Source organism: Clarias gariepinus, chromosome 19 (genome assembly GCF_024256425.1).
Source record: "Clarias gariepinus isolate MV-2021 ecotype Netherlands chromosome 19, CGAR_prim_01v2, whole genome shotgun sequence".
NCBI classification, from domain to species: domain Eukaryota; kingdom Metazoa; phylum Chordata; class Actinopteri; order Siluriformes; family Clariidae; genus Clarias; species Clarias gariepinus.
In genome coordinates this window covers 18298505-18311751 of record NC_071118.1, presented here as the reverse complement: position 1 = coordinate 18311751, position 13247 = coordinate 18298505, and the positions used below count along the sequence as shown (strand labels likewise).

The window sequence follows — 13247 nt, the reverse complement described above, 5'->3', positions numbered from 1 at the left end:
GTTTAGTCTAGACTTAAACACTGAGACCTAGACCCGAACATTAATTGGAAAGCTATTTCATAACTTTGGGGCTTTGTAAAAAAAAAAAGCTCTGTCCCCTGTTGTATTTTTCACAATACAGACAAGCAGCCTTTTATTAAGGTAGGTGTTAATAAAACACCATCCTTTTATTAAGGTAGGTGTGGTGGATCGTAAGAAACTAGTAGTTAATTTAGGTACTGCCGCGCAAGAACAATTAATGCTTAAGAGGTCATGAGTAGTATTTTAAAATCTATTTTAAAACACTACTCTTAATGTGTTCAAATCTTGTTCGAGTGAGGATTCTCACTGCTGCATTCTGGCAGGGGTCAAGGTCAGGTTTCTTAAGTAGTGGTTTAATAACTGCTAAATTAAAAGATTTTGGAACATAACATGCTGAGTGAAGAGTTAACTATTTTCAACAGGGGTTCCATTATTGCTGGTACTATTTGCTTGAGAACATTTGTTGGTATAGGATCTAATACAATGTGTGCTTAAACAATGTTCATTATGAGCCTAATATTCTTTATGATTAGTGGGTAGTGTATTAGTCTACAGCAGTGGTTCCCAACCATGAGGATCCTTGAAGATCTTCCCAATGTCTTCTCTGCTACCAGCACACCTGGTTTACATAATCAGTTATTAACAGAACAGAAGTTGGTGTGGTAGAGCAGAGAAAATGCACAAATGTGCAGAGCAAGAGGGCCTCCAGGACAAGAGTTGCGAAACAATGGTCTACAGTGTTCAGGTGATATTATAAAGAAAGAGTCCTAGCATGTACTAGCATTTTCCAGTATGATTTATGTATAATGGTCTCTAACAGATCGTCGTAGCTCCAGATCATCAAGTAGTGGAAAGGTACCCCAATTAGCCAAGGTTCCTGAACCTTGGTCTGTTCTTGTTTAAGAATAGTTTTCTCCGGCATGTCAATATTCACAATAAGATTATATTTCTTGAGTATTTGCAAATGCTTCTTGTTCTATGATACCCTCTGGATGTGCTGATTAGGTCATAATCCTGTTGCACTTGTGTTTTAGACTTCTCTCATGGCCAGCCCAAGATAGATAGTAAAGAGAATTGTACTGAAGGAGCCTCCTTGTGGTGTGCCGATCTTGGTGCTGAATGTCTGAGACAGAAAGTTTTGTATTCTTGCTTGGAGTTTAGTAGGGCTTTTGTCATCCTCCAGTGTGATTGTTCTAAGCTCTTTGAGTAGTTTCTGTGGAGCTGTGGTGTCAAACATTCAACTCATGTCTAAACCTAGGATTTGAATCACTTCTAGTGCTGACTGGCTATTTCTGAGCCCACTATGAATCGGATGTGCTTCTATAGAAACCCACTTTTGTTTGGAGTGATGAACTTTTCTATAACACGTCATGCAGAAAAGGGTTTTGTACAGCATGTTGAGGACAAATGATCTGAGGTGGCTCACTGCTCCAGGGTCTGTTCCATGTTTGTGTAGAACTATCAGAGTGCTTTTGCTAAGTTATAGTTCTTATCATTCTCAAACATATTGTTGAGGATGTTTGCAACCTACTGATATATGATTGGGATGCTGTACTTCATCTGGACCACTGGCTCTGCTGTTCTTTAGTTTTTTTACTGCTATTTCTAACTGGTGGTGATGTGAAGAGCAGTCCTTTTGGACTTGTTTCCTACTGTAACTGTGTCACATGCTCAAAGGGCAATTTTTGAGTTGAAGTCATCAGCGATCACCTGATCACTCCGCTCTTTTCGTTAGGTATTATAGACTTTGAGTGACATTTATTTGGTTCTATTTATTTGTGGCCACAATAATTCATTGTACACAGCCTAGTTCAAGAGTTGTTAGTGTCTCATCCAAGACATGTATTTGCCTTTAACAAGAAATGTATCAAAATGGCTAAGCATAAATAAAATCTAAACATGGTGTTTGCAATCTTAGACTTTTAGACATTAAGCAGGAACTTGCATCTTTTGATTAAAGTAAAGAGATTTGCTCCGGCACTCTATGGTGAGTAAAAAGTTGAAAAACAGAAAACCTTAGTCAAGTTGTCTCAACAAGATCTTTTATGTATAAGGAATTTTTTAAGAACCTACAATTTTTACTTATATTATTTACAGCACTAAAAACAATAAATGACCATAAAATAAACATAACAAATAAAATAAAAGTCATGAGGTCTGAATACCCTCTGAATATATTGTCTATTTCTACTGTATAATACTTTTTGGAATAAATGAAATTGTGACATGTCTGATTACTTTGAAATGCCAGGGCCAACATTTATAATACCTTTCTGCTTTCATCTATGAAATTTATCAGTATTTTAGTTATTAATCTACCAATCTATTTTACATAATAATTTAATTTGTACACTGGAAAAGTGTAAATCTGTTTATTATTTTACAATGATTGTATTATTTTATAGAGAAAAAGAATTTAAAATAAAATAATTCTTAAACCATTCACTCTACCATCCTAAATGTAGACAATAATATAGAATAAACAGTTGGTTAAATTCTTAGTTCATGTTAAATCATGTTAAATTAATGTACAGTATGCCTTTATATGCAAATATGCAATAATAGTAATGTAGAAAAATGTAAAAAAAAAAAAAAACATACTGTATTTAAGCACCCATGGTTGTTTTTAATTCAAATTTTACCATGAGTGACCATATGTCTGGCATTAAATGTTTTATGTGATTTTTTTCGTTCTTTGCCTCTGTCTAAAGTCATTGAATAAAATGTAGCTAAATGCAGTGTTTCTGTTAGTCAATGTGGCAGCAGCATTATCCATAATATCATGCAGAAACAGGTCAAGAGTTTCATCTTCACTGTCATATAAACACAAAAAAATCAAATAAAAAAGGCCTGTCACTAAGAATGCTCCTTCAGTTCTTCTTAACAACTAAACAGATGAAAATGTACACAATAAGTAAACAACAGGCCTACTAGCTCTGATAAATTGGTTAGTTTTTTTTTTTTACTGAGGTCGCTTGAAATGTGGTTGATATGCACTGAACGGTCATAACATTAACATCCAGACACACTCATCATCTATACCGCTTTATCTTGTATTCAGGGTCAAGTGGGCATGGAGCCTATCCCATTAAACATAGGGCACGAGATAAGGTACACCCTGGACACTTACACACTACGGGAAATTTGGAAATGCCAATTAGCCTAATTTGTCTAATCAGACTTTGGGAGGAAACCGGAGTACCCAGAGGAAACCCACCAAGTGCGAAGAGAACATGCAAACTCCATGCACATGAAGGGGTATCAGACCTGTCTGGGAATCAAACCCGGGACCTGGAGGTCCAAGGAGACAGTTCTAACCACTATACCACCACGGGACAGTGGTGCTCAGGAGACTAAGGCACTGAGTTACTGATCGGAAGATCGGCGGTTCGATCCCCAGCTCCAGCAGGTTGCCACTGATGGGCCCTTGAGCAAGGCCCTTAACCCTATCTTCTCCAGGGGCGCTGTATCATGGCTGACCCTGCGCTCTGACCCCAGTTATGCTGGGCTATGCAAAGAAGGAATTTCACTGTACTTGTAATGTATATGTGAAAAATAGAGGCTTAACTTAACTCAACCCAGCCACCTACTTGCTAGTCATTGCATTGTTATTAGATAGAGCACCTTAAAACTGACATTAAGGAGATCTTGTGATCTCATGTATATAAATTCACCAAAATTTTTTATGAGATATAGCATTTTAAGAAATCAGTCTAGTAAGGTTTGTCTTTTCGTTCCTTCTAATGACCACTTTGGGGCTCTGCAGAGTTAATGAACCTAGAAGCGCAATTTCTTTTGAGGCACAGGACTTTTTCTTGAGCTGTGAAGAATACTTTACACATCATATTTTTACCTGGAATTTTTGACAATTACATATAATACAATCAGGCATTAGCACAGTAGCATATTAGACAGGGCAGCTGATCTTGTAAACACCAGATTAGTGTGAGACAGATGCAAACTTTGTCATGGGTTAGGGGATATTATTTAATCCAATATCTCACAATTTAAAATATATTGATATATCTTAAATAATCAATTCCACCAAGCACTTTAATAGAATATGGAAATGAGAGATGCCTGGATTACTTCGCCGGATGAATGGCTGTTCCTTTTGGAAGTCTTAGTGCTCCAGTACAACCAGCTTGATGATTGTCCCACTCCTGTTTACAGGGGTCCTTTAGCTGCTGTAGTTAAGCAAAGGGCTGGCTGACCTTAGGGAGCTATTATGACTGAAAGCAGTGCTTCTCAGGTGTCAGCCAATGCACTGTATAACATTGTTCTTATTACATTGGAATAGTCCTGCTGCATCCATGGCAGCAGCTGTTGGGCAACAAGTTGAGTTGATGAGCTGAGCTGAGTTTTTGGAAGTACCACTGGTACTCATTGTGCAGGTCAAGAAGTGCTTGTGTTGGGTTTGGTTAAAGAGGAGAATGGACTTCATGATCTCATCAAGTGTAGAGTTTTTTATGACAACCTACCAGTCTTCATCGAAAACAGGTGATTTTAGGACCACTGGAGAACCCCAGTGAATGCGGCCGAAATTTGTCTCAGCACCAGGATCGCATTTATCCAGTCTGCCTTTTTTTACTGCATTTCTCACAAAAAGGACAACAGTTTATGGTTATATTCCTGATTCTCAGCTTTTTCTCCAGGTCTTTGCCTGTGTGTTTATGTCATGTCTTGCAAGGTCCTTCAGCGATATCACACTCACTCACTCTCCATCTCCCTCTGGTTATGAAAATCACTTTAAGCAAAAAACAGCCATAAATTTAACCTCCAACTCCAACCTCTACCACATACAGAAACTCCTAAACTGGACTCACCCATTGACTGTATTTTACCTGCCTGGTTTGCACAGTGAAGCAGCTGATGGGCTACAGTGGATATGATCAGGAAAGTGACATATCTGAAGTTGTTGTAAAATTTCAAGCACATGTGGCATGTTAGCCTTTATCTTCTAAACTATTTCATTAACTTAACATTTCCACCAACAGAATTGCTGGCTAATAGATGTTTTTGTTTTTCATATCATTTTGTCTGTAACCACAATATTTGAAATAATTTACGACAGTCAAGTAAAGCTTGTGACCTGTATCTGCATGATTTTATGCATTAATTTGGTGACCCATAATTGACTGATTAGATAAATGCATAAAAAAAACAGGAAATACTATTAATAAGGGTAATCAGTAAATATATAAAATTAGCTAGTAAATCTCAGAAAGCTTGGTCAGAAGGTCACTTGAACCTTACCTTACCTACCCCAACTCCCAATTACCTGCAGGCAAAGTCAGCCTGTCTATCCACTCTCCTCGTGTGGCTTCAGGCAACCCTACTCTTCCAGTCTCAGCAGCAACCCGTCCTATTCCAGGTATAGTATCAGCTGAAATTATCCTGTCTGAGGTTTCACCTAAAAGTGCCTGCTTGTGCAACTTCTGCCCAGCCTCGCTTGCATAAGCTTTTGCCATGTATGTGCCCTACATTGCTTTAAACAAATAATTGCCCAAAGACTACTGTATAAGGTGATGTATGTATAAATGAAGATATTTGTTGTTTAAACTGAGGTACTTGCAAAACCTCTTTAACAGGACCTAGACTAATAATGCGTTCAACCAAAGCTTGTAATTCAGAATTCAACTTAACCAGAATTTCTATCAAGAATTTGACAAGTTCTTGTCAATTCCTACACAGACAGCACACATATGCATTGCCGACATCAGCCTCAGAGTGCCACTTAAACCTCAGAGCAGTGAATGTCCAGCTCCTATTTCTAGCATTTGCAATATATTTGGACGAGAGCACAGATACAGCTGGTCAATTTGACCCGAATCTAAAGTTACATTGGCACAGAGAGCATTTGTTAAATGACAATACAGTATGTTGCAAAAACATCTACAACAAAATGCCCACCAGATGACATTTGGATGATGAATCGAAGCTAATACCATGGAAGTTAAAATAACTACTGACATCCAAAAGTAACTTTCTTTTTCTCCCCTGTTTTACTTTCTACTTCATCATTCTCATGGTTTATCCTTATCAATCAGTCCAGATTTCCCCTGTGACCCTTATATGGGCGTAAGAAACTTTAATTTCGGACTGAATGCCATTAAAAAGAACTTTAGTTCTAAACTTTTCTAAATGGAAGTTAACCTAAGGAGAAGAGGTCAGCTTTCAAATGTTACTTAATGTTACTCCAGTGGCAATGCTGAGACTGCAGCTTTCGCTGGCATTGCGTTAGCATTTTTCAGGAGACCCACAAGCTTCTGCGTACTTGCGTGAACCATGTTTCAGTCCATGTTTAGGGCTTTAGTGTTTGGTTGTCTTGATTTTATCTAAATCGATCTACCAGCCAGCAGTTATTTTTTTATATTTTTTATTTGATTTTTTTTATTAGTTAATTTTTTTTAAAATTATTTTACAGTCCTAATGGGATGTCCATATGGGATGCCTAGCACAAGTTTTTTTTTTTTTTTCATAAAGTGCTCACTGCTTTTTGCCATGAAGAGAATAATGTTTACCTCTGTTTACTTCAATTGTTTGTGTTTTTTTCTTGAGCTGGAGTTAATTTTTATCTCATTCAGTCTGACATTAAAGTTTTTTAAATTGAATCGTGTCCCGTCATTATACACACACAAAATTGGGTTTAGACAGTGGTGCCTTAGGCCCCCAAGTTTATGGGTTGCTGTTTGAAGGGGCCGGGGTTTGATTCCTGCCACTGAAAAAGGCAACAGGACTTACCAATGTACAGGATGTTCTGCGAGAACAAGGTAAGAGAGGATGGTGAAGGGGTTATCAAAAACTACTCTTTTTCTCCAATAGCATTAGCTTTGATTTGCCCAAACATCATCTGGAAAGAATTTCCCAATTAGCAAACGCTCTCTGTGGTACATCTTATAACCTGAGGATGATGTGAATTGATATTCATCTGCCAGACATACAGGTTCATCTTAATAAATTAAAATATCATCAAAAAGTTTATTTCATTATAGTAATTAAATTTAAAAAGTGAAACTCATATTATATAGATTGATATATTTCAATTTTATTTCTTTTCATTTTGATATTTATGGCTTACAGCTAAAGAAAACCAAAAACTCAGTGTCTCAGAAAAATAGAAAAAAAGTTAAAAAAAAAATTTAACACAGAAATGTTGGACTACTAAAAAGTATGAACATGTTCAGCACTTAATACTTGGTTAGGACTCCCTTTGCTGATAAATCTGATAAATCTGATAAATCACAGCGCACCAACACCAGCAGATGACATGTCTCTCCAAAACCACTACTGACTACAAACTTTACACTGAACTTTGATTCTATGCCTCTCCTATCTTCCTCCAGACGCTGGGACTTTGACTTCCAAATTAAATGCAAAAGTCCTTTTTTCATCTGACCCACAGAGCAAAAGTCTAGCCCTTTTTGTTCTTAGTCCAGGTGTGATGCCTTCATGGATACGTCTGTGGGTGGTGGCTCTTAAAAGACTGTCTTCACCTACAGTTTCATAATCCTCTCAAGGCAGCAGTTATCCCTGTTGCTTGGGAACCTTTTTTGCTACCCTTTATGTTCAGGGTGTCAAGTCAGCAACTATATCAAGTCAGCAGTCCTCCCCATGATTAGCATACTGAACGAGACAGGAAGACCATTTAAAGGCTTGGAAAACATTCCTTGTAGGTGTTTTGAGTTAATTAGCTGATTAAAGTGTGACAGCATCTTTTTAGAGTCTCCAAAACTGAACTTTTTCACAGTACTGTATTTTAATTTTCTGAGATACTGAATTTTCACTGCAAAGCCATAACCATCAAAATTGAAAGAAATAAACACTTGAAATATATCAGTCTGTGTTTAATGAATCCATATAATTTACAAGTTTAACTTTTTAAAATTAAATTACTGAAATAAGTTAATTTTTAGAGGATTTTTTTTTCAGTTTATTGAGATGCAACATGGTGCCAACAGTAAACAAAGCAGCACTTATTTACCTTTTTTATGCAAACTATTATGTTGAATATAATGGGCATTAGTGGCTCTCTGGTAGGTCTTTCACCGACCCGGGTTCGGTTCCCAGCCATTGCCCAAACCCCAGGCACTTGATGCAATGCCAGTCCGAAGACTGGATAAAAAGGGAGGTTTGTGTCAGGAAGGGCATCCGGTGTAAAACCTGTTTACAGGTGTACAACCTGTTGCCACCAACAAGTTGTTGTGTGGATCAGTTGGTCTGCTGTGGCGACCCCTCAAGACTAGCAACATTATGTTGGATGAGACACTGCAATTAATTTTTGTCCTCTGTGAGGGACATGATACTGTGGTTTTTATTTCAAACACCATGCATGCAGTGTGTTTTTTTCCTAATGTACTGTAAAGAGTACATACTGGGCTTTCTATTAATGTCACACAAGTGGGGTTGTGGCCAGCATATCACATGTTCTGTCTTTCTAAATTGGCGGCGATTGCAGGAAGCACATTCTATGGCAGTAAGGGGTTTAAGTGATCAAATTTTTAAATACAGGATGTAGTTATTTTTTCTTATGATATTGTTTTTTATTTGTGAAGATTTAAGTGACATTATATTACAATTTAATTAGGGCATGTTATTTTTAAGCCTTTTAAAATACACATTTCACTTCATGTCTTTTATAGGGGACAGGGGACTTGCATTATCCCATTTTCAAACCTTGCCCTTAAATACATTAAGCTTCATTTCTATTGGGCAGGAAAGGCAATGCCATTACAGAAAGCCATTACTGCTAATGGGACAGATTTTTTTAACTTCGCCAGTTCATTAAATGACCTTGCCATTCTAAAGATGGCAAGGTCATTTAATGATCCAGAAAATGAGGATGCTTATAAAGTCCCAGTGGTTTGGTGCTTAATTTTAAAGTCTACAGGAGTCAAAAAACATTTTAAGACAAGCAGGTGGGGTTTTTTAAAGAAATGCTGTTGTTTGCATGGCAGGGTCACTACCAGAAATCAAAGTGCTTTATCGCTTAAAGAAAAATGCTCTCCTGGCAACAGGGACTATTATTTAGAACCGAATCTTCAAATCTTTTTTAGATCTGTAAGTCTTAAATGTCCAGTGACAATGAACAGGAGAGAGGTGCATCAGAGATGATAGTCAGGAAACACATAACTAAATGGCTGGACATCAAGAAAGGTCCTTTGGCATCTTTCATTCATGGAATAGAGCCTCAGGATATCTGCCCAAGATGGTTAACAAAAGACAAAGCGCAATGTTACTGCATTTATACCGGTTTTTGTAACATAGTTTAATAAAAACGTGGGCGGAGTGGACCACATGATCAGCCTCTATCCTATGTCAAGCTGCACAAGGGAATGGACTGTCCGCACCATCCTATGGCTGCCACAAACATTTGTATCCAGTACAGATCAGACCACCAGGCCTCTGGGAAACTGGCAAAAGACCACACGTTTTGTATACATATGTATCCTATTAGGGCCCAAGCACTATGACATCAGCACTATGTCATCTCAGTGTTTGAAGAGCCGTAAAGTTTTCCTAAGAATTATTTTTTTCACCATTTTGGGCCTATTGGGGGTTTTAAAATTTTTGCTGCCGGAAAAATCGCAGAAAATCGGTCTTGGGCGTAGCTCAGGACCCTCACACAAGAATTTGCTGCATAGCCCATACTCACTTGCACAAATGACAGCTCATTGAGCGAAACAAATTTCACATTGCATGTCATGGGCTCAACTCAACAGAAAGTCAATTTTTAATATCTTAAACTGGTCAGCTGTGAAGATGCCTTAAACATACACCGAAAAGTGGTTAAGAACCTTCTGTGGACATCATATTGAGTGACATCACGTTCAGTGACATCACATTGAGTGACATCATAGCTTTGCCCAGGTGGTGATATTCTAAGACCGTCACATACAAATACAATTTTATTAAATGTCTCGATTGCCACCGCAGCACAGGGGTATAGTTAGCACGTCTTGCACCGCCAGGGTCTGGGTTTGAATCAAACCCAGACCCTGGCGGTGCAAGACGACAGTGCTAACTACTATGGCTTGATTCCCGCCTCTGTGTCCCTGGAGTTCGCATGTTGTCCCTGTGCTTGGTGGGTTTTCTTCCGGGTACTCCGGTTTCCTTCCACAGTCCAAAGACATGTAGGTTAGCTTAATTGGTGTTCTCAAATTGCCCATAGAGTGTGAATGAATGTGTGTACTGTATGTCTGTGCCCCCTGTGATGGATTGGCATGATTTCCTCATGCCCTAAGTTTCCTGGGATAGGCTCCCTGTGACCCTGAACACAGGATTAAGCAGTAACGAGTGAGTGAGAGTGAGTCTAGATCGCCAATTGCTAAATTGCCATTGCCATGGGCATATGTCTACTTGTACATATAGTTTAGAGGAGTTCAACACCACAAGTTCAATATTTCAGATAATTAAGGAATGAAGATGAAATATCTATAATTAATAATGTAATTAACCTGCAAATGAAGAGTTTTAAGAGTTTAGTGTAAAAAAAATTTAATGCTGGGCAAGGCTCTTGCTTTGTGTGTGGTCAACTCCTTTTGTTGTAAATTGGATAATGAAGACTCTGTGTCCTCAATGTTTTACTTGATGACTGGTTTCAATTAGAGCCTTGCAACCTCTTGCAAACCATTGCTGTTGCTTTTCACATCAGCTCGGCCATCAAAGTATTGATTTGTAGAGACATTAAATTAAATATGAATTTTACTATATAATATTTTATACATTTTATTTCAGTGTGATTATTATTGTTGCCTTGAACCTTTAGGGATGAGAGTTTGAATCTTGCTTTTGGTTTCCATCCCAGTGAAGTTTCGTGTTCTCCCTGTGCTTTGTGGGTTTCCTTCAGGTATTTTGTTTCCCTCCCAGTCCAAAGACATGCAGTGCATGCGACTGGTTATTCTAAATTGTGTGTACCTTAGTTCACTGGAATAGCCTACAGGTGTTGCGACCATACAAAGGATAAAAGGTATAGACGATGGATAAATAAAAATTCAGTTATCCTTATAACGAGTGACATACTTGCAAAGTAGCTTTACAGAAATGCAGATCACAGACTCTTAATGACCGAAGTGATTACTTTCCAAGATGACACACCTTATTTGCAGGTGATAAGGGACTGATAGGTGAAAAGGGATTGAAACCCTCAGATTCTCATGACCCTCAGTAAGTACAAGGCTAAGTATCTAGTTAGAAGTATCTACTGAAACAGAAAGGTAAGTGTTGTGACCTATATTTGGTCTGCTCAAAAAATGTAAACAATACTTTCTGCTTTTTGTTAAGAAATGTATAACACGAACAAGTGGTAATTACAGATTATCTGGACACATTTTTTCTACCAGTTGTGACCAGAAAAAGTAAAATCTGAAGACTCTTTTTAAGAAGCTTTTTATACTTACTTTGATAAGGATCTGAGGAGGTAAGGATGTAATCATCATTTATTATCAAAAGTATATAATAGTTTGTTGAAAAAAACACAAACTCTATGATGAAACTAGGCTATTCGCTTTAGTGCTAACAATAAACATTATTGCCAAGGTGGCAATAACCACCCGCCTTATATTGTATACTGTAGGCCCCCCTTCAAGGCATGGTCTCTGTAAAACCTGTAGGATTTGCAGTATTTGGCTTCAAGACATTAGCAGCAGATCCTTTAAATCATGTAAATTGCGATTTCTGACCGGCTGAAACTCTTTGCCATGTAAGTCAACCAATTTCCGCACATTTCTGTAGTGTGGCAGGACACATTTTTTTTTCTGCCATTGGAAACACCGTTATTACAAAGGTGTGCACTTGGCCAAGCATCATACTACCTTCACCAGTTTGCCTTCCTCTCTGAGTGCATCCTGGTCCCATCTCTCCCTCAGGCAAGAAACACTTAAGCAACCACCTACCAGAAGGGAAGGATTGAGAAAACAGTAGGATTGAGAACAGGGTCCTTACGTCAAGGCCACCTCCATTTTCTCTTTAGGAGGCTGGCTCCACTCGAAGTGCAGGTGCAGCTTGTGCAGTCCTTCAGCCTTGTCCCTTGGCAGCCGGTTAAACATCATCCATATATATACCTATATATATATATATATATATATATATATATATGTCCTTCTCAAAAAATTAGCATATTGTGATAAAGTTCATTATTTTCTGTAATGTACTGATAAACATTAGACTTTCATATATTTTTGATTCATTACACACAACTGAAGTAGTTCAAGCCTTTCATTGTTTTAATATTGATGATTTTGGCATACAGCTCATGAAAACCCAAAATTTCTATTTCAAAAAATTAGCATATCATGAAAAGGTTCTCTAAACAAACTATTAACCTAATCATCTGAATCAACTAATTAACTCTAAACACCTGCAAAAGATTCCTGAGGCTTTTAAAAATGAGTTCATTACTCAAAACCGCAATCATGGGTAAGACTGCCAACCTGACTGCTGTCCAGAAGGCCATCATTGACACCCTCAAGCAAGAGGGTAAGACACAGAAAAAAATTTCTGAACGAATAGGCTGTTCCCAGAGTGCTGTATCAAGGCACCTCAGTGGGAAGTCTGTGGGGAGGAAAAGGTGTGGCAGAAAACGCTGCACAACGAGAAGAGGTGACCGGACCCTGAGGAAGATTGTGGAGAAGGACCAATTTTAGACCTTGGGGGACCTGCGGAAGCAATGGACTGAGTCTGGAGTAGAAACATCCAAAGCCACCGTGTACAGGCGTGTGCAGGAAATGGGCTACAGGTGCCGCAATCCCCAGGTCAAGCCACTTTTGAACCATAAACAGCGGCAGAAGCGCCTGACCTGGGCTACAGAGAAGCAGCACTGGACTGTTGCTCAGTGCTCGAAAGTACTTTTTTCGGATGAAAGCAACTTTTGCATGTCATTCGGAAATCAAGGTGCCAGAGTCTGGAAGAAGACTGGGGAGAGGGAAATGCCAAAATGCCCGAAGTCCAGTGTCAAGTACCCACAGTCAGTAATGGTCTGGGGTGCCATGTCAGCTGCTGGTGTTGGTCCACTGTGTTTTATCAAGGGCGGGGTCAATGCAGCTAGCTATCAGGAGATTTTGGAGCACTTCATGCTTCCATCTGCTGAAAAGCTTTATGGAGATGAAGATTGAATTTTTCAGCATGACCTGGCACCTGCTCACAGTGCCAAAACCACTGGTAAATGGTTTACTGACCATGGCATACTGTGCTCAATTGGCCTGCCAACTCTCCTGACCTGAACCCCA

The 13247-nt window shown here is 38.6% G+C and overlaps 1 protein-coding gene across 5 annotated transcripts in view; it reads left to right on the top strand.

Moving 5' to 3' along the window:
- tcf7 (transcription factor 7) overlaps window positions 1–13247 on the top strand; it is a 106737-nt gene that overhangs the window by 48734 nt on the left and 44756 nt on the right. For 4 of the 5 annotated variants that reach the window (XM_053479020.1, XM_053479022.1, XM_053479024.1 and 1 more), the window contains exon 6: window positions 5309–5395. The exons of the other annotated variant lie outside the window; for it this stretch is intronic. In XM_053479020.1, the coding sequence (XP_053334995.1) occupies window positions 5309–5395 (87 nt within the window). The remainder of the gene's footprint in view (window positions 1–5308; window positions 5396–13247) is intronic. 5 annotated transcript variants of the gene reach the window in all.